This window comes from Vidua macroura, chromosome 12, assembly GCF_024509145.1.
Source record: "Vidua macroura isolate BioBank_ID:100142 chromosome 12, ASM2450914v1, whole genome shotgun sequence".
Taxonomy (NCBI): domain Eukaryota; kingdom Metazoa; phylum Chordata; class Aves; order Passeriformes; family Viduidae; genus Vidua; species Vidua macroura.
Window position 1 is genome coordinate 22,411,588 of NC_071582.1, and position 25,052 is coordinate 22,436,639.

The following is a 25,052-nucleotide window of genomic DNA, read 5'->3' on the forward strand; positions in this document are numbered from 1 at the left end:
GTAAAGCCTAAGCTAACACAAGGTCAATTACAGAGGAAGGGGTGTTTTCCATTAGCTGAAGTTCAGGGCCATGGCATTTCTGCTTGTTGGGAAGAATACCATGTTGTGTATTCCACCAGTTTGCTCCAGTTGTTATTTTCCATCAATTTCATTAAGGTGCTGCTGATGCGAGTGCTAGAGATAGACACAAGAACCTTGGACAACTAAACTGCTAGGAGACTGAGGTACAAAGAGTATGTAAGTACTGTGTGTCTTTAAATGGTAATCTGCATTCACATCTTAGTGGTCAGCTGATATAAAGGCAAAAGCTCTTCACTCAAACAGTGCTATAGGCTGAAGGCCTCCCTCCATCCTCATATAATCTTTAGTCCCTTGCTTCAAAAGTGTAAAGTTTTTCTCAATGTGTATTTTTTCCTCTTTCATTTCGTGGCTCAGACATTTGGAACTCAGACACTTGACTGTGTTGGCCTGTAAATCTCACATCCAAACTTCAATGTTTTCTCTAGCTTTTTCCATGGTCAAGGGCTTTTAAACCTTGCATCAGGCACAGTCTGATGTATGTAGACATAAACAGCTGTAATGCATGGAAGGTGCTAGGTCTTTTACTTGCTGAATGTTGTTACTGTGTCTTCCTGAGTGAGCAGAGAGGCTTTCTTCCCCCACCAAGGACTTGTAACTTCAGTGTGAGTTGCAGCTGTGTGCAAATACCAGCCTTTTGAGGGGAAGGCTGGTTTCCTTCCCCACAAATGCTGGCAGCATTTGTGTTCAAATTGGGAAACCTGATGCAACACCCTGGACTGGATGCTTCTCTTTTGCCAGTCATTCAAATGGACTTGCATCAAGATGGTCTGTTCATTTATAGCAAGACTAGGAAATCCTAGTAACAGGCAAGAAGTTCCTGCCAGATCCTGCTCTTCATTGACAGACAAGGCCGTGCCATGCTATTCCCTTTGCATTGGGGTGCAGACATTGACAATACTCCATATAATTGCACGACAAGATATTTTTATTTGGGTTCAGTAGGGTAGTCACTAGTAGCATTCTAAATAGTCTGGCATGAGAACAGCACAGGTGAGCATCCCAGGTAAGCATTTCCTTACCGGCAGAGCGCCGGCAGAGGGCGCTTTCTACTCAAATAGGGCAAAGCTCCCGTCCTGGCAAGTGTAATTTTAGCACATAAACTATTAAATTGTATAAAGCAAGCATGTGATATCCACAGTGTCTCCATAACCTATGCACATATACTAGAGTAGTGCGCTGCATGAGAAGATATTTTAAAAATCTATTTATTCTTCCCTCCCCCTTCACCTCAATTGAAAATTGCTACTGTTGTTTCATTTACTTGGTGGTGTTTGATTAGCAGACATTGTGTACTGTAAATCAGTGTACTACACAAGTGGAACTTCTCATTTGTAGGCAAGAACAGGATTACTTCCTCCGTACTCGAAGTAGAACACAGTCCAGCTGATGACTAAAGACACTGCAGTCCAGCTGAAGAGTCCAGACATCTAATTCTGGTTTTTCACTTTCTGAAGAGGTTCAGAATGCCTCCCTGGAAGCATTTATAAGTATATGCAGGGCTGCAGAAAGCATATTTTTATGAGTTCAGAAGAAATGGAATAGCTTTCTGTAATTGCCAGGCAGCCTCATGTAAGTAACAATTCCCTCTGAAACAGCAGTTCACCAGGCAAAAGCCAGCTACAAAGAAAAGTTTGTTTGAGTGCAAACTCTCCAACTGTCCAAGAGCACCAATCTCCAGTGCTTGATGCATCACTAATCACAGCCTGAAGCAAAGGCCTTTAGTGCTTAAACGCCAAAACTGCAAGAGAAAGGTACGGTATTACCTAAGTGCTGAAAGTAAGTCCCTTTACCAACCCACACCAGCATTTTTTGGCCAATATGATGTAGCAGCTTCTTCAACTTTCTGCCAAAAGAATCTCAATGGGAAGAAAGCATATGAAACCCAAAAATTACCATATGCTGATTTGTTACTTTTCTGTTATAGCATTTATCAACACTTAGTTTAAGTCCAAATAATTAGAAGCCATCAATAAAAAATGGCTTTGTACTTCAAGTACCTCAGGATAATGCTACAAGCAACCCTCAAGATATTCCTACCTGCCCAAGGTTCCTCCAGCCTGGGTGTAGTATTTGTTATAATCCAAGCGTAGCAGCAGTTGAGCTAAGTCAGAGTTTATCTGATGATTGCGAACACTAGAGAGAATCTTGAAGAGAAGCGATGACTGACGACTGAATCCCTACAAATTTGAAGAGATCAGTTCTGGGCCTTCTCAGAAGACAAGGAAAGCAAGCATCTCATCTCTGTTTCTGCCTACCCAGTCCTTTAACAGCCTGAAGAAAAGAATCACTGCAAGAGATGTGATGCTTGTGGTCGAGGATAAGGTAAGCTCTGAGCCATAAGAACTCCTAGATATTAGTTATACAAAAGGAGGGGTAGAGGTATCAACCTCTGCCTCCTTTCTATTCCAGTATCTGCCCTCGTTCCGCCTCTCTGTGCACATAGAATTTCCAACTCAAGAGGAGCTGATTAGCTAAAATAATTACAAGCACTTGGCTTTCACTTTTGTTCTACAGCTGTTAAAGCCAAGATAACTGCTTAGGCAAATGTTTGCATGGGAGGAAAACAGATCCACAGAAACACAGATTCACCTTCACCAAAATACTGAGTTGTGCAGCTCCCCGTTCATCTAAGGGACCCAGATTGTGACTGACCAGAGAACAAAAGCTATGACAAAGATCCAGAATTTCATTTAAGCAGTGGAAAACCTACATGGAATAAAAAGTACAAATTAATAGTTGAAACAGAATTCGAACACAGAGAGAAAGCAGAAAAGTTGTAGCATTCATAAGAAAGATGTTGCTGGTACTGTATTTTTTAGTCAGGAAGGATGATATTGATGCAGCATTTTTTAAAATGCTTTCTATGGAAAAAGGATTTAAATGTTATGCTGCATCTCCCCTCTGCCCCTCCCACAACCTCTTGCACACATTTCTGGGAAAACAGCAATTGGCATGAACCGTCCAGATAGGCACAGGAGTTACACACTGGCTTCTCTAGCCAATGGGCAGGTCACCACTGCAGCTTTGGGATTTAGAAGGCAGGATAAAGACCAAGAGCTGTGGCTCAAGGCTTTGGTTTCACTGTTTGCTATACTAGGCATTTCCTTTGTATCAGTTATCTGACTGGGCAATTACTATTCGGACACCTTTATTCTACAATAACCTCATAGATGAGCACAGAGATACTGTGTTTCATTAAAACTAACCTTCTTTGCAAATGTTTTTGTGAGGCTGTTCATAAAGCTACTTCTAACTTTTTTGGGTTTTTAATGAAATTAAAAAGACCTTAAGTCCACTCAGGAACATCTCAACTATTTTTTTTTTTCTCTTAAGTAGAAGAGGAAATTTTTCCTAGTCTAACACATATCAGTATGAGTCCCTCAGGAATACAGTTCCCAGCACTACGCTCATAAGTTCTTTAATAAAATAGCCTGTGATAAAAACATACTGATAAAATACAAGCTATTCAGGTTAACTGAACACTGAAATAAGCTTGACTTAGAATTGCCAGGAATACAGCATTCACACTCACCAACTGTAAATCAGGAGATCTTAATTCAATTATCAGTTACAGTTTATACCTGCCTTACTCCTAGAATTGTAGTCTGCAGTCTGCAGAAGATTATCACCGAACTGTTTTAAAATACGTGATCTGTCGTACCTGTACAAAAAGGTGTGTTTCTTAGGGAGAATTGGTAGAAAAAGGTGAAAACAAGACCTACTTACAGGTTTTAGAAGGATGAAAGACTGAGCCAACAAATTACTTAGGAAATGATCGTGAGCCAAACGTATACTCTCAAAATCTCTTGTGGCGTTTATCTGCTGCAGAAGCTGTGAAAACTGAGACTCCAGTACATCGACCTGATGAATGTGTGAAGATACCTCATTAGTGGTTTGAGGAACTGGGAGTGCTTCAGGCCAGCCAGAAGTTTGGAATAAGAAACTTACTTTCCTTATTGCTACTCTTATGTTAGAAGCTGAGGATCCCCTTCTCTCTGGCTGATGAATAGGGAATTATATACAAGAGCAGTACATAATGTGGGATATGCAACAATTTTGATGCCTAAGTAATATCCAAGTAGAAAGGGAAATAGTCATTTTCTTTAGCTATGGAAAGGTATATAGCTAGCATGTAGACAAATGTATTTCATTTTAGTAATTTCTGAATTTTATACTGGGAGATACTATTTGGAATCTTAGGGCAAAGGCTGCAGTACAAAATCTCAGCCAGATTACTGTGGCAAATTAGGAAATCCAGGCTCCCTCTCAATTCTTTAAAAACCAAACAAAAAAGCCCAAAACTTAACTCAAAGTAGAGTTCACTTAAAGAGGCCAGAGAAGGAGCCAGGATGGTATCTTAATGATGGTCCTTCAGAGATTAGTGGTTTTTCACAAACGTTTAGTAGCATTAGAGAGCTACTAAAGAATTCCTCCATTTCACTGATTCACAAGTCCAAAAACTTCGTAATTGTAGCAGTAGTCTGGGAACTTGGAGGAAGCTCTAGACTTGCGAAGGAAATCCTGATTTCCTTAAGGTACAAGGAATCAGAAAACTGAGGTAAGTCTTCAGTGCTCCCTCCATGCATTTCTGCCAGTTTCTGATTAACTGATACAGTTTATCTTTCTCTGTAATACTGACCTGCAGATAATACTGAAGATTGTCCACAAGGAAAGCCATGTGATCCCTCAGACGCCACTTGATAGCATCTGTTCTGTTAGATTTCAGGTGTTTACGTTGCATCTGGAGAGCCCAGCAGTGCTGTAGCTCAGCCTGGACTCGTCGCACACTCAGCAGGTATTTGAACACAACATTGTACCTACAATCCAAGCGTAGAAATACAAAGTTGTTTATGACTAAAATCTTCCTCTGTTACTGGAGAATGGAGTTAGTGGAGTTACTCGAGAATGTAACAAATCAAGACTGGAAAAAGAAACAGGAGGTGACTGCCAATAGTTAGGGTCAATCAGGTCATGGCCCATGTGCCCCGTGGCACATCTTGCAGAGTAAGATTTCTGCTTGTATTGATTACTGACCTAAAAAATACGAAGTCAGTTTCAGTGTAAGGAGGGGAGCTCCTTGTGTCAATATGTCAATGAAAACACTGTTAAAGTAGCGCTGTTTGTAAATTGGTGCAGATCTGTCAGCATCTTGCAGGTCTTACTGTCATTATAAGTACTTTTAATGTGAGTAAGTGGAATGAGACATTTTAAGGTTCAGGGAGCAAAAGCTCTACCTTTCTCTCCATAGAGAATAAAAACCCCCAACACACTAGTGAATGCCTCACATCAGGGAACATACAGATGAATATAGAAAGACCATACCTAGAACTTACTTCTCGAGAACAGCAGGAGTAAAAAGAATGTGCAGTGGCCATTGAACTTTGTAAGAAAGGCCCAGAGCTGCCCATCCAGACGTGGGGGCTTCACGTGGAGATAATTCCCGGGAAGGCCCTTCACGAGTCTGAGAAGTATCTAAAAACAAGTAAGGTGCTGAATTATGTTATGTTCTCAGTCAGTGCAACCATGGCAAGAAGGAAAAGGGAAAGAACAGAAGAAGAGCCAAAGTAGTCTAGGCCATCACACAGGGCAGTAAAGGGAACAAAATTAGTATTTCTCTAACTTGAGAGAAGGGTAAGTAATTGATTTGAAAACAAGGTCACTATCTCCCCTCTTAATTCACTTCTAAAAATGCAAGTAGATACCTTTATGTTCCTTTCCATGATACTCAATGGTTAGGTGAAGAAGAGGAAGAAGGTTGTCATCATCTAACAGTACCTTATGAGCAGACTGCTGAAATGCAATGTTGACATCTGACAACAAGAAAACATGTATCAGCACAAGATGATGCAGCTAGTGCTAATTTTGCACCCTTTAATTATTTACTCTTGGTCCTAAAAGACAACACTGATGCACTACTGACACTCTTTTCTTTTAATGCCAGTTTCAAATACCTGCCATCAGAAGGTTTCTGAGAGATTGTTTTCACTCACTCTCTGAGACATTCTAATTCACAAGTGCTATAGTTTCAAAACTAATGACATGTAGAGAGTTAAGATAGAACTCTTCTGTACCGGACATGGATTACGACTTTCCTGCTATACCACAACGAGGCCAGTTTGGTAAGCAAATAAGCAACACTCACCATGTTCAGTTACAGCCGTAGGTGGTGTCTTTAACATGTGCTGTGCAGTGTCAATGAAGGCCTGAAACAGCTCACCTCTTCCCAAAAGGTAAAAGTCTTTTATAATCTGTGGAGATAAATTCATTGTACCTAACATACCAAAAACTGAGCAGAAATTTTAAGCATCCTAGCTGATAGCGCCCATTTTTATTATTTGGACAAGTGCTGTTTCTAAACACAGCTGGAGCCAAAAAGTCTACACTGCCTTTGCTTCAATATGCAAACTACACATACCCCTCTAACTCTGTCTTTGACCAAGTTCTATCAGTGTTTGCTCACTCTTGAGACTGGAAAATGAAAACAGCTTTACCTAAATGAAGAAAGCCCAGAGTGTAAGGGAGCAAAGTACTTAACAGAAAGAAGGGAAGAAAGAGCTGCTTTAGCAAAAACAAACTAGCAGTTGCATTACCTTCAGTTGTCCTAGCAGATCCGATTCCTCCACCATCAGTTTCCAAAGATGCTAGTGAAGAAACAAAAATCAAACAACACAACAGAAACCTCCCCTCAGAATTATCTCACCCATTCAGAGAGGAGTAGCTGCTGTCTTCATTTGTGATGCATACAAAAAGAGCACCTATACAAAATACTATATAAAGTACAATAGAACACAGTGAGTGTCCTGTGTAGCAGCCCATGCTATCAGTTAAAATTCTTGATATATACTGGCAAAAAAACTCTGCCTAAGAAACCTGAAGACCTGTGACAAAAAAGTGCAAATTCCTATGAAACTAGTTCTACTCCAGCTTTGTTCTTGATTCTCTAACTTCCCCATTTTCTTCTGTTCTCCTCCCTGCCCCAAGTGAAAAAAAGATTAAAAATTGCCAAAGCCTGTGTTCAGCAAGATGACATCTATTATGCTGAAAGCAAATGAAGAGTTCTGAAGTAATTTCAAGTGAAATAATTAAAAAAAAAAAAAAAATTCCCTTCTTTCCCTCACGTAAGAGCATAGTATTTGTTAATGTCATTTTGTCACTAGAAGCTGGATTTACACGAAGCCCTGAGACCAGTTAGAACAGTTGCACCATTGACATGTTTGTTCAATCACTGGCACTGACAAGCCCTCTTCTTCCAGGTCCTTCACAAAATTTAAGAGCTTCTCAGCCTGCATAAGTAGTTACCCTTCCTAGGATGCTCACCTCAGCAACAGTGCTCCGTATCCAGTCAACCACAGATTCAAAGTCCACCAAACTAAAAAGTGGTTGCTGCTTAAGTCGATGTAGCTCTGCTGCAAATGTGTCCTCCTGGTTTTTTAGGATGGAGCCTGTGCAGCAATTATAAGAATTTCAGAGAGTAAAAAGGAATCCCATTTGGAGATGCACAGACAGCACAGAGGAACAGAAAGGCTGTCTAGGCAGCACTGTCTCAGGTCTGGCAAGGAACGTGAAGAGGAGGCTTCAAAGTACAAGTACCAAGGTATAAGATTGCTATTGTATGTACAGTTGCAGTATAGACACTTGCCACGGCAGTGCTGTGGTATCAGTAAAACCCCCAAATATTTTCTATATAAATGGTTGCTGCTAAAAGCCCTTTTTCTAGGACTGAGCTAGATCTTCAAACCCACAAACTTTTCTGGCACATTAACCAGTTGGTTTGGGTCTCCCCATACCCCACCCCTTTCAAATCTATCCTACTGCCTGAACTTGAGGACTTTGTGTTTTTTTAACCAACTGAGCTAGAAGACCAATTTCTTTTCCCCTCGCTTCTGCTACTGCAAGAAACAGTCCACATGAATTGGTCCTTTGTTCTCTGTAATGTCACTCAAGTAATTTAAGTACTTTTGCATAAGCATGCTCAAGGTAGAGAGCCACCACAGCAGTCCTCCTCCATTGGTGTAGAAATATATTTCCCAAACCACCCTCAGTGTAAACTTTTCAACCTCTGAAAGTGAACCATCAGCTAGAAGTTTCTCTCCCTTGCTGTCTTTAAAGCTCCATATAATTTGTCTTTCATAGCAACTTTGGGACCGTCTTGCAAGTGAATCTCTCGTGTTTGTGGATACAAGTTAATCCCATGACACCATTCTGCAACATATACACTCCGAGCAAGATGTGCCTTTGTGTCTGTTGCAGCCTTTAGGGAGAGGGATGCAAACTGAAAAGAAAACAAGGCCTTTGCAATCGCTTTATCCAGAGCAAATCACATGGTGACTTGCTGCTGGAAACTTGGAGACTATGTTTGGAAAGTGTTATTTATTCATCTTGTTCTTAGACCTCTCCCTTGGAATCAATCAGAAGCAGAACACCGGGACTACTGCTCTGTCCTGGCACAACTATCCATATAGTCTGTAACGGCCAATAGTCAGTGACTGTTGAGGAATTCATTAATGTGGCATTTTGGAAACTATGTGTCAGTCACTCATAACTGAGCAAAGGCTGTAAGAAAGATGTTCCTTACCTTTTCTGGTCAGGTTAACATTCTGATTCTCAAACATCTGAACAGATTCTCCCACAAAGAGGATCTTCTCAGCAACCCGTACAGGAATGTACGAAGGCAGCATTTCTACTCTCAAAGAAAACTGCTTTAGAGACGGAGCTAACATGTTCTCCTCCTCAATCAAGCGCTGCCAGAGACACCAGGGAAAAGAAATCAAGTGCAAAACAGTGTCAGAAAATCAGGTAGAAAAGGTGTATAAAGGGGTGTGTGTGTGAGGGGGCATTTAAGAGCATTGGAAGTAAGCAGAAAGGTAGCAGAACTGATTTGTATCATTTAAGTAAGCCGGTAATCTTCCTTATACTTCTGATATGCTAGCACATCTCCCTGGAGATATTGCTTCCATCAGAGAGCAGCAGAAGGGGAAAAAGAAGCTAAACATTTGTGCAACACTAACAAATTGGCTGTATTAAAGGGTTATGTTACATAAGCAAAAGGAGTGTTATTGCAAATGCATTGCATCTGTCTTTTGCTGCCATAACAATGTTAACTAGCATTATCAAAAATAATCCTCCCCTATACCCATTCCTATGTTTTAACACTGTTAGAACACTTGTGATACAGGCCAAATATAAACACCTCCACTAGTGAGCAATTAGGATAAAGATCCAAAAGCTTGCCAACAAAGATAAGGCAATTTTCTCAGTTCTCGTGAAAGCTGTTTTAGAACAATACAGTAAGTTACTAATTTTTTTTCTGAATGTTAATAAGGAACTCCAAGTATGGAGGCAAGATTTTCCTTCAGGAACGCAATATTGATAATTTCACCTGGCTTTCTTGTTACTGGAGAATTCGTTTCAGTGGTCCATAATCCAGTAAAAATCACCCACAGTTCTGAGAATGTTTGCCATCTACAAAATTCTTCATTTCAATAGAAGAGTTCAGTACAAATTCGTATACTGATGTTAACAGGTTGGCAGTTCTTTTCTTAAGATTCTAGCGACACTTTTAGATGATGCAACACCCAAGTATTTTATTGATCTATTCCACTAAAACTCAAGAGTTCTTATTTTACTCTTTGACTGAAGAATTGCCAACACTGTTAGTCGGTAATACTGAAGAAAGAAGTTCTTTAGTCTACAATTTCCACCATGGACCTAGAAGACTCAACAATTTTCACTTTCTTTATCCAATATAGTGAAATAACAAATTTTTCCACTAACTGCCTTTTAAAGTTTTCCCCTGTTTTTCTCTGGGCATAGTCCATTTACAGCAGAGACTGTTGGCACAGGGCACTTAATTAGTATGCAACACAGAGTTTCTGTGTAGTCACAGCAAAGCTGCATGCACCACACTAACTCCATAAGTGCCCATGAAATGCTTTCTCACCATAAACTAGAGGGTGAATTTAGAGTGGAACTTGCTCCACACTATTCTCTATTCAGACACTATTCAAATGCTCAGTGTGGAAGACTGCTCCATTGAGAAAGGTGCTTTGCAAAAGGGCACTCTAATGGTATAGCATCTACAGGAAGAGTTACCACATTTCACCAGTGTGCTGGTAGGTTGCTCCCTTGCTTAGCAGTCTCTTGACTCTCACATAACACATTTTCTACCAGTAATGTCAATAGCATAAACCTGTTAGGTAACATTTGCAGAACTAATGGTTGTGCAAGAAAGGCACCTGACCCAGCTGCCCATAGAAAGTGTGCAAATCAAGTCAACAGCCAAGTTCCCCACACCCTGTTCCCTGCAATTGCTCACACTACCACCAATGCCTGTGTTAAACAGATCACAGTGTTGGCCATAAGGAATAAGAAACCAGTCCGTCAAGAGCAGTGGGCATGCAGCAGTTCCCATTACTTGACATCAGTGTCTACACAGATTCCATCCATAGGGCTTTCTGCCGTGGGGTTATCCAACTGTGCCAAACAATAGGTCTCTGTCCCTTATGCCTAGCAGCAACCTATTACAGTATTATTTTGATTTACCATCCTAGCAGGTTTCAGTATATGTCTAGTCTAGCATAGCTTGCACTGAGGCAGAATACAATACACATCTTCTTTAGTTCCCTAAGGACCAAAGATGTCAAGTTATGACTTGTAGATCTTACCAGGTCCTGCAGTTCGCGTAGCTGTTTTCCTGTAAGTCCCCCAATTCCTAAGTCATCGTCATCTTCTTCAGGTTGGCTAGGGACATTTCCAGAAGAGGGGCCCTGTTTGATAAAGAACTCTTCGTGTTGGTCTAGTAGCAATCCATGCAGCATCCAGGCAGAGAGCTGCTTATACATGACTCCATGACACACAGCCAGAATCCTGAGGTCAAGTGAAACAGTCAGTCAGGCCTTTGCACACAATAATCAAAACCTCACTGAATGTTGTTCCAGAAAGTCCAGTCGGTCAGCCAGGCAGTATGGCAAGTACTAAGTGGCTAATGTGGTATTTTATATATATATATATATATTTTTTTTTTTTTTTTTTTAACAGAGAAAGGTGGACAAAACTAGAAGGTGCAAGTCTGCAATGGCTGCTGTTTCTACTCAAAGGACATTTTAAGTAGTTTGACTTTCTCCACAAGGACATACAAACATCACAACACTCACACAGTCACATTTATCATTTTGAAGGATCAAAGATCAGTGATATGCAAAACAAAGAAGAAGAATCTGGGCCTGAAGTTTTCTAAGCCCTTAACCTAAAGTATGGGGAAAGCCTTAATTCTCACCACAAGCCTGCTTTAGATAAATAATGGGAACAGTGACAGTTTTCCCCTGGATGGTACTCCTACTTTTATACCATGCAAAGCTGTTTTGCATGTACTGTTTCAACAAGTAAGAAACACATTGACACTAACTCCAGAAGAATGAAGTAATAGTTTTATTTGATCTACATACTTTTCAAGAGCACTGCGAACAGGAGGCAGCCCCCCACAGCTATGTTTGTGGACTGTCTCCAATATCTGGCACCCATGAATCTGCAGAAAGAAAAGGTTAGACCAGGTCTGTTATTTGGATCGGTACTGAGCTTTTTATACATTTAAACATTACACTTTCAGCTAACAAAAAAATGCTTTCACAAACTGAACAAGTCTTACAGAAAGAAAGGTGTAACATGCTGCGTGTAGTGATGAAAAAGGCCTTCTAAATGTGGCTCTACACTCAAGCTTCTCTCAATACTTTCCCTTAAAAAATATAAGCATCTCTGGATTCTCAAAACATTACCCTCTGCCTTTTTTATTTCAGGCAACAGCCAGAGAAAACAGACTCAGAAAAGAAAAATTCCAACCACCAGCATCCTGTCCTATGAAATTCAAGATATCAAAGACTATGGGATCAGGGAAAAATTCAAATACAGTGTAAATAAATTTGTAAAATAGTCTCAATACTTACAGTAGAACTAGTAATAGGGCACCCATTAGTGAAACTAGATTATTTTCTACTTTCAGAAGTCTGGGATGGGGGCAGAAATTACTTTATCAGTTAAAGAGAAAACCTGTTAAGAGAAACTAGCTGCAATTTTACTGTACCTTCTGCGTTTTGATCTGTTCCACCATGACCATCACAGAGGGGAAGAGTAACTGAAACTGCAGAACAAGAAGTGAACTATTGATTCAGGTTGTTATGTAAGGAAGAGAGGAAAAAAAAACTGTACTTGAGTAACTGTGGACAACAGCTGAACACAATAATTTAATAAAACTATTACCTGTTTTTCCTCACAAATTAGAAACATGACATGCAAATCTCTAGGAAGTATGTCTTCCCTTCACTGGACCAAGATGCACGAAGTTACTATATTCCAGCAGTAGTTCAGGCTAAACACAGTCAGTGCGGAATGTATGAGGGTCAAGGTGGAGGACCTTAGCTTTGTGCTGAAGTGTAGGTGATCCTCTGAGCATGATTAAGGGACTACAGATGTAGAGGCATTAGATAGAAATGGCATGACATGATGGAATAAGCCTCGTTTATCCCACCCACTTTCTTATTAGACTCAATGAGGGATAAGAGCAAGCAAAGAACACTACCTCTTTAATAACATGACATACCTGGTCCAAGGAGTAATTAACATGTGAGATGGAAAGATGTGGGTCAGCCAGAAACTATAAAGATAAAGCAATTAATGAAGATTAATTATCACAACCACTAAATGGTGACGCTACCCAAGGTATGATAGCTACTAGTCTAGCAGAGATTAATCAAAACCTCTACAACTGGCAACAGAAGCCACAATAGTCTGAGACAGCACTGGGCTATCTCACTGGGCTGACAAAGATGGAACCCTTACTGAACTGAAGGAAGAGAGGACAACACTTAATAGGATGAAAAGTAATTTACAATGACATCTCACAGGAATAATTTGGAAGGCATCCCTAACGTGGAAAGGAAAATACCTCATTTCATCTTAGAAACCACTACTATTAATTGCAGAAATGACAAGTTTCCACAATCTGCCAGCAGCACTACAGCCTCTTGTTCTGTATCTCTGTCCTTTACCTCTTGTTCTAGGTCAAGTAGTGCCTGTCGATAAGGCTGCAGCACTGAATCAAGACCTGTGCAGAAGGCTCTCAAATAAATGCCATGCAATCCACTCTGGTTTTGCTGAGATGGATGGTGATCCTGAAACCAAACAATAAAATCTGCCTCAGCATATTCCTGCAAGTCTGAAGAGTAATCTAGTATCTGTGCAGTGTCACAGCAGTAGTCAGTGCTCCAAACACGTTGAAATGCACCTTAGCTCACCATAAAGTGATCAAAAAAACAAATGCAACCTTTTCACAACGAGAGTTACTTGAGCAGACTGATATTTAGCTCTTTTGTGGACCTCTGAAAGTGCTGGGAGCCTCTAGTACCAGTGCTTCTTTTCACTTAAGTGTGCCTCTTGGATCTCAAGGCTCTTCACAAATCATGAGGAGATAGTCATGAGCATCCTGCTCAATTGACAAACCCTGGCCAGTCTGCTATGGTCAGAAATTATTACAAGACTTCCTCAATAATAAGATTTTACATTTGATTCATTCTTCATTGCTCTCTACCCTCCCTTACAAGCATTGCAGAGAGCTTTCTGGAGCTCTGCTCGATGCTAGCGCGAGCGCGGGTATGGGCCACGGGCCACTCCTGTGTCCTGGGCAGCTTGGCCTTACTGGCACCTGCCGCGCTCTTCCCGGGAAATACCTCGGCCCAGCGGCCCCACCTGCTGCTGTACGTGTCCCGTGTACTGCTCCACGAATTCGGCGAAGCGGATGTAGTCGGTGCCGAGGCGGCAAAGCCGGTTCAGGACGCTGGTCTCGCTGGGGTGCAGAAACGGCAGCTCCTGAGACACCTGGAAGGGAAAACAGCGGTGACGAACGAATGATGGACGGACGGACGGACGGACGGACGAGCCGCGCAGAGTGGGGGGTGGGGGGCAGGGACCGGGCGGGGCGGGGCGGGGCGGGGCGGAACGGGGGCCGGGGTGGGGTGGGGTGGGGTGGGGTGGGGTGGGGTGGGCTTTGCCTGGGGCCGTGCCACACCTGGAGGCCGCCGCGCTTGCTCCAGGTGAAGGCCGCCCCCGGGTACCCGCTCAGGGCCAGCAGCAGCTCGTGGATCATCCTGCCGCGCGGGGCCGCGCGGGCTGCCGGGAGCAACGCGGGGGCCGCCGGGAACGGCGGGCGGGGGGCGCCGGAGCGGGCAGTAAGGTGAGCGGCTGTGAGGGCAAGTGCTTGTTCGGGAGGTCCCATCCAGGACAACAGCAAATGCGCAGCCCTCTATGTAGACTTGGTTTCGGTATGCCTCACTAGGTTTCTTTATCGGTTTCTCAGGTTATCTGTTAGTGTTTTACTAGTGCTAGTTTTACCTTTCTCCATTTATTATGTATTGCTTTCCTTCACTTCCTGTCGTAATCCGGGTAGTCTTTTAATCAAAAAACGGTCTAGTTTGAAAACTACGAAGTTATTTAATAAAGTGGTTTTTAGCAGCCTCTTTTTCATTTCCCCCCCCCCCCCCCCCCCCATTTTTGACAGTGTTTTCCCCTATGTGCATGTTTGCTCTTCTTCATTTAGAAGAAATTAGTGTTTAGTGTTAAGGGTCATCTAATTTGTATTTGGTTCAGCTTGCCACAATACGGTCTGAAATGTAGGAAGAATATGGGCATGTACTATCTATAGCTTATGTGTAAATTGGGAGCCCCAACATTATTGTTTATCATGTATGAGTATAATAAAACTATCGTCTTTCTGTTGACAAAACTTCTACCATCATGATAAAGACTGAGGAGTTGGGCTAGACATTTGTTATGCATCCTTGACATAAATATCACAGTATACAATTGGTCTGGAAACCTCTGCAAAAGAACAGATAACAGTAGTTTATTTAAAGGATTTTGGTGCTCATTTTCTCTGGGAAGCCTAGTGATTAGTCATTAAGGCAAAAACTTAAAATAATTTTTTTACAGAATTGGTTGCTCAAATTTTGAAATGAGAGAAAAATAGCTATCTCTATAATATTTGCAGGGCCATCTGACTAGTGCTTGTTCAACATTAGGGGAAAAAAAGACAAGGAACAGGAAAGGCAATAAATTAGACACATCGATACACAACTCCTAATAAAAACAAAGTCAATAACAAACACCAGAAATCTTAAATCAGGGGAGCTGTTATAGGTACCATTGAATACAACCTTGAAGAGGTTCAGAAAGGTTCTTTGATGACATGTAATAATCGTGTTTTATTTTTCTTATCAGAATGAGATGTTTTTGAGGAAGGATTGTGGCACTGTGCAAAAATGTTACGAGATTTTTAGGGGGAACAAAATAAATTCTGCACTCCACAGTCTACATATAAACATAATTTTAAATGTCTTCTCATTGCATAACTTACAAGTGGCCAAATGTGAAGTAATGCAAATGTTAATAAATAGAATCGTAACTGTATTATAAAACCTTTTGTTTTGTAATTTATGTCTGGCATTCCCCAATGCAGTTATTTCTGTAACCATTGAATTACGTCTTCCTTTAATCAATTAGGTTCTCTAAGACTGTTGAGTCCAACCAATGATTGAACACCACCTTGTCAACTAGATCGAAGCACTAAGTGCCATGTCCAATCTTTCCTCTAACACTTACAGGATGATGTCTCCACCACATTCCTTGGCAGCCCGTTCCAATATCTAATCACCCTTCCTGTGAAGAAATTCTTCCTAATGTCCAAGCTAAACCTGCCCTGGCCCAGCTTTAGACTGTGTCTTCTTGTCCTGTTCCATGTTACCTAGGTATATATAGTAAGTAAATATACTTTTTGATGGGCTCATGGAATCATTGAGTTTGGAAGTGACCTCTAGAAGTCTCTAGTCCCACCTTGTTTCCTCAATACCAGGTGAACTCGAGCAGGTTTGTCCAGGACTATGCCTAGTTAGGCTTGAACTATCTCCAAGGACAGAGACTCCACAACTTCTCCAGGTAACTTGTTCCAATGTTGGATCACCTTCAGAATACAACTATTTTTTATTTTGTTGAAATGGGACTTTTTATGTTCTTCAGTCCATTGCCCACTGCTTCTTGGCATGTTCTCTCGTGCTCTCCTCATATGTCAGATGCTCCAAGCCCTTAATCAATTTCACTGTACTTGTTCCATTATGTCCATGTCTTCCTTGTACTGGGGAAGCTGAAAGTGAATCCACGGCTGGGAAGATGAGAATGATTGACTCCCTTACCTGCTGGTGATGCTTTTCCTAACAGAGGCTATTGGTCTTCCAAATTACTTAATGTGTGCTTAGGTAGTAAGTGTATGCCCTGGCAGTGAAATTTATGTGACTAATTAAAATGGACACATGGTGGCTGGTGTAGTCAGTACTCTGACCCTTGAACAAGAAATAGGCAAAGCCACAGTAATATGTACTGAGGGGAAGGAAATTTTCAGGGCATGATTCTCCCTGTGGCAGTGCTGCTGGATGTTGCTATTGTTTTGGGGCACCTGCTTCCACTTGTGGCTGACATTTCAGGTGAGTTACCACGGTTTGGTCAGTAGAGCTGTTTAGATGGAAAGGCATGACTGCATCCAGCAAGGCCAGGTTTTGCTACTGTGAAGGGCAATGCAGCTGGGGAACCTGGCAGGACAAGAGGGCTTAGGCAAAGCAGCATGTGGGAGGCAGCCGGGCTGTGGAGGCTGAGCTGATGAGGCTGCTCTGCACACAGTGGGGTACACATGGCTGGGCTGGGAAGACTGAGAGGGTAAGATGTGGGTCATGAACAGGTTGACCTGGGCTGTGTCCCGCATACGCTGGCGGAGTTTAGGTGAGAGCTTAGCTGGGTGTTAGGAATGAGGCTAACAGATTCAGAGCCAGGGCGCTGGCCCTGTGAGAGGGAGGGACCCCGGGGAGAGACAAGACGGCCAAGCCGGGTCCTTCAGGTTTACGGGACGGGCCGAGCTAGACTGGGTCTGGCCGGAGGGGGGCTGCGCAACTCGTCGTTTCTCTCCAGCGGCGGCCGAAGGTGGCGGGGGCGCCTAGGGTGCGGCCGGGGCGGGGAGAGGGAGAGAGAGCGCGGAGGGGCGACTCCTCCCCCGCCACACCCGGTGCGGCAGGAAGAGGAACAGCCGCGCCCAGCTCCCGCTAGCCCCAGCGCAGCGCCATGGCGGCGGAGGACGTGGACGGGCTGGCCGTGTCCCGGCCCCACTATGGCTGTAAGTACCGGGACCTTGGAGGTCCGGGAATCCGCGTGGCCGCTAAGCGACGCCCAGTCCGAGCTGTCCGTGCCTTCCAGCGTTGAGCGCTGGGAGGGGAGGCCGGGCCACCGCAGGCATGGGGGGAGCCGCGGGGTCCGGGCTCCGGGACTGCCCCGCGGGCACGGTGCGCCCCGCCGGCTCTCCTCGCGGGCCCCGGCGAGCTGCTCCTCCCGCGAGATGGGCGCCGTGCCGCGCGGGAGCTCGTCGAAACTCGACGGTCCTCCTGAGGGTTGGAGATGAGTGCTGGGAAAAGGCAGTGGATGAGCAGCGACGGGGCGTCCCACGGCTGTGCCGCCGTCGTCTGCCGCGGGCGAGCCCTGCGCCTCGCCCAAGATGTCCGCCGCGGGAGGGGCGGGGGCGGCGCTGCCTTCCGCCTTCCCGCCGATTTTGGCGACCACACCCGATTTGCCGGGCGAAACACCGCTCCCATCGGACACCTTCACTGCCTTGTCGTGGGCTCGCTATGGAGAGGGAGGCTTTGGATCTTGGCGTCAAAAATGATCAACGGTGGAGGAAAACGTGGTGCTCTGGAGGGGCGATGTTGTAAGCGGCAGTCGGTCCGACCTGGTCTTTTAACACTCCAGGGATGGGGCTGCCGCAGCTTCTCTGAGCAGCCCGTGCCAATGCCTCACTATCTTCTTGGTTCAAGAAACTTCTAGTTTAAAACTGTTCCCCCTTGTCCCGTCAGTATTTCCCTCTTCCTTTTATAAGCTCCCTTTTAAGTACAGAGAGGCCATAGAGAGAGCCTTCTCCAGGCTGAACAACCCCTGCCGCTGTGGCAGAGGTGTTCCAGCCCCTGGAGCATCTTTGTTGCCGTCCTCTGGACCTGCTCTAGCAGGTTTTGTGCTGAGGATGCCAGACCTGGATGCAGTGTTCCTGCTGGGGTCTCACAAGCGCACCATAGATTGCTGTTGAAGTTATTTTAGGTATAAGCTAACCTTTGCTTAATAACAGTATGAGACATTTCCTATTAGTCAAATTGGTCCATAATACCTAAAAAAGCTGTGGGTTTTTCTTCTTTTTTTGACATGAGGTGTATTTAGCTGTAAGTATGGGAAGAGAAGACTTTTTCACTGAGGCTTTGAACACACAGAATCTAGAAGATTTAAGCATATTACCCCTCTGTAGGTCTTCAGCGTGATCCAAAGATGGCATGCAGGTTGGGAATCTGAATGATTCCCTTCCATATAGGGAGTGTGAGTAGCATTTCCACCTTGCTTTAGAGGTGGACTAGAAAGATATAGAAGGGGTTATATAATGTGAATATGTATTTGTGTCCTTCCTTAAACTTTTGCTATCAAAATTGGAGGATAGGTGAGGGGACAAGTGGTCACTGATGTGCTTTTGAGGAAGGCAAAGCTAGAAGAAAATAAGAAAATAAAGGATTGTTTCTAAGAAATTGTAAGAGGGATGCCGTGAATTTGAGAAATCAGGAAGAAGGAAGCTGGCAAGTTTATGTGACAAGGATAAGGAAACTGAGTGTTTTCTCTTGCTAGTAGAGAACAAGTAATCATCAGATCCTTAGTTTTTTGAATGAAAAAAAACCAACTGTGATGAGTTTCTGTGGGAGAGGTTGGATCTGATTTTTGATGTGCCTGTTCCATTACATTCAATCTTCAGCCATCTGAGGGCCATGTTTTGTTTATTTTCAGCTGTCTTGGATAATGAGAGATTAACAGCAGAGGAAATGGATGAAAGGCGACGCCAGAATGTAGCCTATGAATACCTTTGTCATCTGGAGGAAGCAAAGAGGTGAGAATAATTGATTTTGAAACTGCTGGTGCTTTAAAAGAAGATGTGACCTTTGGTACAGGGAATAATTTGGATGCATGTTACCTCTTGTCTCGGTTTCTTAGTGGCTATATAGTTTCACTACAAAAAACAACCAACCAAAAAAATCAAAGAAACTCCCTCCCCCCAAAAAACAACCTACCTCTGATGTGTGTTTCTAAGGTTCTCAAAGACTTCATGACAAGGACTCTGAAGCTGTTTGTTCTGTTATTTCTAGCACTGCATGGGTTCTCCTGATGCCATGATGATTTTTTTACCTTTTCTTTTTATATACCACTTATATATTCTCAATACCCTTAACATGTATACTTGTAATTCTTTAAGTCTAATATCTTACCATAGTCTTGGTATTCTGTTAAGCCAGAAGACCAAATATCCTGAAGGCCTTGCAGTTGGAGGCCAAAAAACCTTACGGTACCTTGAAAAACCAAGACCCCCTCTAAAACATGTCCTATAAACTAAAATTAAGTCCATCTGGGGGAAAATACTTGAAGATAAGAAAATGTCACACTGTTCATTTAAACCTCTCATTGGAGCATCATTTTTAAATACACTAATTTACAAAGTCCATAAAATTGTATATGCAATCTACTGTGTGTGTACATTTCTACTTATTCCACCTTGGTGAATTATTGCACCATAAAAATCCTTATTAGATACTGAGATAAAAAGCCCTTTATCCCTTAACCCTATGTAACTCTTAATTCTAAACCCAAGAAAAGGCATCACTTCCTGTTGTCTAACTTGTATATGTCTGGTGCAATATCGCCTCCTGGCTTAGCAGTGCACATAGAAAAACGGTTATTCCCTTCCTCTTAACTGAAACCTTTACAAATTTAAATTGTAGCAGTGTATATTCCTTGCACACTGAGAACTCAATTATTGCCTATTTCTCCATGCATCCATCTATTTAATAGATCTGTAGTACTTTTCCCTGGGTTGCTTGGACTTCTTCCCAGACACTCCCAGACTTTCTGGAAGTCCTCTGCCAAAAGAGAGAAAACTTTTCCAACGGGGCCTTAGTGGGCATACTTACAAAGAGCGTAACGATTATTTTGTATATGCCAACAGATTTGATAGTATCATACATTATTGCATGGCATCTGCTTTTTCATGATGTTATGGTATAGTAGAGTTTTGCTGAGTTATCACCTTGAAGTTGTGCTGCTGACATTTGTTTCTCATCTTTTGTTTATATGGTCTATTGTGTTTTCCCGAGTGTTACCCTTCATTCGATCCTGCTGAATTAGATTTTTCCTGATTTTTGTTTAAAATATCGAAATAACTTTTATCTTATTATTGTCTTCCAGCATGTGTGTAATCTCCACGTTTAATAAGCTTATAAATATACTGTGTATCTTCATTCAGACAATTAATTGAAAGTATGATCAGAACACAGGAGATGCTGTGAAGGAAAAAGGACATTAAAAATGAATGCATGAAGTCCTGTTGTTGCTATTTAAAAAAATATTTTGCAAACATTAAATCTTATATGCTGTATGTGAAGAATAGGAATGCAACATACATAAATGCATGTTCGACATAGCCGAGAGCATGTTTTGTCATGGTTCAGGGAACACTTAAGTCTCCCTTTGTCCTTCAAAAGATGACATGGGTTAAGAGCTAGAAAATTTTCCCTGGTTGGGTGATGAATTCTGTATAAATCTGTGTCATTCTTCCTTAGCAAGGCAGACATGTTCAGCTGTGACTTTACTGAGGAGGAAGTACTCTGTTTGTACAAGTTCACTGCTGGCAGAATATAAAGGATTTAATTACAGGACTTTAATTTTACCAAGAATTTATAGTATATTTTTGAAGGGACGGGGAGCACGCAGTTTATGCTATAGTCCTTTAGGTGCTTTATGAGAGTTATCACTACTGTAAGTTCACAGAGACTGCTTAGTTACTAGTAGATAATAATTTTCCTTCCATACAGACTTGAATGAAGTTTGAAGTAGTAAGTAAGATCTGACTGTGTTTCAAAAGAACTCCTTCCCTTTGAATATAAAGTTTTTAGCAGCAAATGCAGGGCAAACAGGGAGAGATGAGTTGCACTGTTCTAACTGTCCAAGCTTGAAGAAGCCCCAGATCCTTCACTTGTGGGCTCTTCCTGCCATCAACATTGGAGTAAATGCTTGAAGAGGTACTGATTCTCTCTTGAATTCCATGCCCAGATCTGAAAAACAAACAAACAAAAAACCCTCAGGTGAAAATACATTTTACAGTAACAGCTTTAATATTTTCGTCTAGCTCTTGCTTAATTGTGGGTACTTACTCTTTAAATAAATCAGCTTTGACTCTGAAGTTTTAGTGATCTTGTCTCTGCTTCTGAGTGTTGTCTTGATATTGATGAGGTTGAGCAGCTGGGCATTTGATTTTTGCCACACCTTTTGCCACTCTTGGCTCAGGGTGAGCCTTGAGATGTTTCAAATAATGCCTAGCAGTAGCCAGTATGTTTTGTAAAGAATGGAGAAACAGCTGCGCTGCTCAAAACGCAAGTAGTGGTGTACAGTCTTCCTCGTATCCACCTTGGCAGTTGGAGCACTTATTTTTCAGTGGAGGGTCTGCTTGGAGAGCCTCAACCCTTATCCGACCCATAACCCTTGTTTGCGTAGTGGCATACAGGCCATTCATATATAAGTGAGTAGGAGTTCCTGATTCCTATAGAGAAGGCCATATCACTTAACATAAGAGTTAAAGATTAAATGACCAGGAGGGGAGCAGACTTCTGAGTTTAATAATTAAGATATATGAAGGAGAGCAAAGGCTTGAGTTCACTGTCTGCTTCCAGGAGTTTTTTTTCTTTCCTGAGAAGTTATTTTGTAAATTACCCTTTGAGTTTTATTTATTGCTGCTAGTACAGTCTAGAAGAGGGCTCTTGGCTGCTTTGTTGGTAAGGAGTTTATTTAGCAGAAGCAATTAAACAAGAACTATAAGGGATCAGTGTGTTTGAAATTAATGCCCTTGATCTGAGATTTTCTATATTTTTGACTTCTTTGCCAGTAATGTAACTGAGGCGTAGCATCTGAATTAGATACTGTGGCCTTTTTCTTGTGCTATTGATTACAGTCCCTCTGAGCTGTTGAGAGGGCTAATAAACTTCCTTCATGGTGAGAGAATGTCAGATTAGAAGTTATATCTCTAAGGAGAAGAGGAGGACCTAAGAGCAAAGGAAGGTAGCTGGTGTATTCTGTGTCACACTCAGAAACTGAAAAGGTGAACATTATAAAGTTGATGGTAGCCAAGGCAGGTTGGGAGGCAGCTGAAGAACAGCAGTTGGTGACTCCTCTCCTCTTCCCCATAATCATGTTCTATTATTACAGTATAGAATGCAATATATATTACATTCAAATGCTGTAGTTTGTATTTATTTTTTCTTCTACAACACAAACACTACTACACTATAGTTTGTATTTATTTTTTCTTCTACAACATAAAGACACCTAAAATCATGTGATTAACAACATGCTGATTTGCATTGCATCTGCATTGTTAGAGGCTTGCCAGCCCTTTAACCGAGCAATAGATATGGAATCTAGAAGCAAGGAGGGTTTTTTTTTAATGTTAGAAGAAGGTAAGATGATAATTGTTTAGCACCTAATTTCACACTGAAATAAAATATTTAGAAACGTTTGAATTTCTGATCTGTCTGGTGTGATGACCCATGTGCAGTGTAACTTTGGGTACTTCTGTACTCTATTTTATGGCAATTTATAGCTGTTTGCAGGACCTGTCTGTTAATGAACATACATCAGAAGCATTATTAGAGGAATAATTTGTACTTATTTAATGGTATTCCAGCATGTTGTTTGATTGGTCTTTTTCAATTGTCACTGTTTTTCTATTGTTATTTAGTAGGTTTTAATTTCAGTTAATAATGTGCAACAGTCTTGTGAAACAGGAATTAATTCTTGCTAATTGGAGAAAGGGAAGCAGAGTGTAACTAAGTTGCTCAAGATTGTGAAAGAATGAAATTAAATTTAGAGTTAAAATGAAGATTGTGAGTAGAGGGGTTCCTCTACAGTCTGTGAGCCAGATGCTTCATTCTTGAAGAAAAATGGCTTTATTAATAAGTGTTGTTTAATAATTCAAATTTTCTTTTTTGTGTTCTCTTTTTTGTTTGTTTGTTTAGATTATTTTGCTTGTTTTGTTTTTCCCCTGTCTCCAAATCACAGTAATCTGATAGAAAAGCTGTGGCAGTGCAGATAAAACTGTAAAAATATACTCTGTTCTGTTGCCGGCTCACTCTCACAGAAGGGTAAGGGTATACTTGTCTCGAATAGAAGCAGCCTGAGACCTGATTTTTGTGGTCCTTATCTAGAAGTCAGGGTGTTTTTACTATAATCGATGTTTCCACTTATAGAAGGGGTCAGATACTGGTTTGGGGTTGGTTGTTTGGATTGTTTTTTCTGTATGTGTTGTTTTGTGGTGGTTTTTTTTGTTTCCTTTCTGCTTCTCTCAGACACAATGCAAGTGCCATATTAGATTGTAATCCAGGAGTATTCATAGACAATATTTTATTATCACTGTTTGTAAGTTGAAGGAACTTCTGCTTAGCTCTTACCGCTTTATTTGGGCTTTTAATCAGCTCCTGTTTGGACTTGAGATATTTCTCTACAGATCCTGTTCTGTTTCGTATGACCTCATGCAGTTGCAGGGAGTGGCTGTCTGGACTGGAAGTGGCTTGGAATGCATATTCAGGACTATATTTTTCTGACAAGTGGGTGGAGAGAGGTACACAAAGGACAGTGGTGGAGTACCAGCATCTTTGCCTCACTTGGATACTTCTTTTATGACTCATTGGAAATGGTAATGAAAGGCAGGCCAGGAGGAAAGAAACAACTGTTTGTTCAGAGACCAGGATTTTTCTTTTTGGACTATGCTTTCTGAAGGAGTAGTGTGTAATGTAAGGAGAGAACAGCGCAAAATAACCAAAGCAAACAGATGTTGCTAACACTTCTTGGCTATCAAGTACTGTGGAGTGCTTCTTAATAACCCTTATTTACAAGAAATCAAGTTGGTCTTGAGGAGTGATAACTTCAGTGATGTTGTAGCTTCCAAGCATTTTTAGGCCTATTTAGTTTCTAATGCTAAGTGATCAAGGCAATTATCTTGAAAAAGATTCCTGTGTGTTTGATAATTACGTTCCTCTTGACTGTGTGGGCTTGGTACTCATCTGAAATCTCTCCAGGACAAATGATCAACCTTTTTGGCAGACATGGCAAGTACAGTAGTATCCTCATCAGCAAGAGCAGCTAAGGGAATTTTTACAGGTTGATGGCAGTGTTTGCAAGGGAGCAAAGAGGAACCTCATATTTACTTTTAAGGAGGCGGGGAGTGGTAGAGGGAAAGATTTTAATGCCAGAGTATCAATATTGTCTTTGGTTCAGCTGCATGTTGCCAGGAAGAGTACATCAATCACTGGGAAAAATCTGACCTACTGCTAGTTGGAGTTACTCATTAATTTCTAGCTCTTTTGTATCTCTGAACTGAAAATGCCTGTGTGGATAATGAGAATGTTCTTTTAGCTGTGGGTAGTACTTGTTATGTACAAAACTTACTGAAAGGTATTTAAATATCCACCTCCTTTTCTAGAGGAGAACACTCCTGATATGATAAATTTATTTTACTTTGCTGTTGTTAACTCTGAGATCTTTCATCTTTTGAAGTGTTTGGAGTTGGTAGAATGAGTTATTTTGAGAAGAAGTTTTTGTTGGAGTTTTTTCCATGGCTGTCTAATGCCCTTGTTCAGGTGAACTGGATAAAGAGCTGAGGCTGTCTTCCAACTTTTCTCTTCTTAACCATCTGTGTCTACATTTGTAACTGCTTTAAAAATATTTGAGATTGCCTCTACATATGAATGATCTGCTGGAGTATGGGAATCCTCATCTTTCAATAAAATGAATAGTATGGTTAGTCCAAAAAATGCCTTTCCTGT

General features: G+C 41.8%; 2 protein-coding genes across 4 annotated transcripts in view; one reads left to right on the top strand and one right to left on the bottom strand.

Annotated features, from left to right (window-relative positions):
• Window positions 1-988: 988 nt before the first annotated feature.
• Window positions 989-14,222, bottom strand: TUBGCP4 (tubulin gamma complex associated protein 4). 3 transcript variants are annotated; one of them, XM_053988436.1, is made up of 18 exons: window positions 14,138-14,222; window positions 13,819-13,947; window positions 13,122-13,244; window positions 12,674-12,727; window positions 12,158-12,214; window positions 11,526-11,605; window positions 10,746-10,947; window positions 8,657-8,822; window positions 7,399-7,523; window positions 6,672-6,722; window positions 6,224-6,329; window positions 5,784-5,891; window positions 5,415-5,553; window positions 4,721-4,898; window positions 3,808-3,942; window positions 2,671-2,787; window positions 2,119-2,258; window positions 989-1,819 (listed from the first exon to the last, which is right to left on the bottom strand). In XM_053988436.1, exons 1-18 carry the CDS (start codon window positions 14,213-14,215, stop codon window positions 1,807-1,809), a joined length of 2,001 nt encoding a protein of 666 aa, XP_053844411.1. In that variant the 5' UTR covers window positions 14,216-14,222; the 3' UTR covers window positions 989-1,806. The 3 variants fall into 3 exon arrangements, with proteins under 3 accessions (XP_053844411.1, XP_053844412.1, XP_053844413.1); XM_053988437.1 differs by lacking the exons at window positions 13,819-13,947; window positions 14,138-14,222 and adding an exon at window positions 12,334-12,536 and having other exon boundaries at window positions 13,122-13,143; XM_053988438.1 differs by lacking the exons at window positions 989-1,819; window positions 2,119-2,258; window positions 3,808-3,942 and adding an exon at window positions 3,667-3,742 and having other exon boundaries at window positions 2,700-2,787.
• Window positions 14,223-17,203: 2,981 nt separating this feature from the next.
• Window positions 17,204-25,052, top strand: part of IQGAP1 (IQ motif containing GTPase activating protein 1) — a 53,903-nt gene continuing 46,054 nt past the window's right edge. Inside the window, exons 1-2 of the mRNA XM_053988061.1 lie at window positions 17,204-17,281; window positions 18,976-19,075. Coding sequence (XP_053844036.1) covers window positions 17,230-17,281; window positions 18,976-19,075 — 152 coding nt within the window. The 5' untranslated portion in view covers window positions 17,204-17,229. The remainder of the gene's footprint in view (window positions 17,282-18,975; window positions 19,076-25,052) is intronic.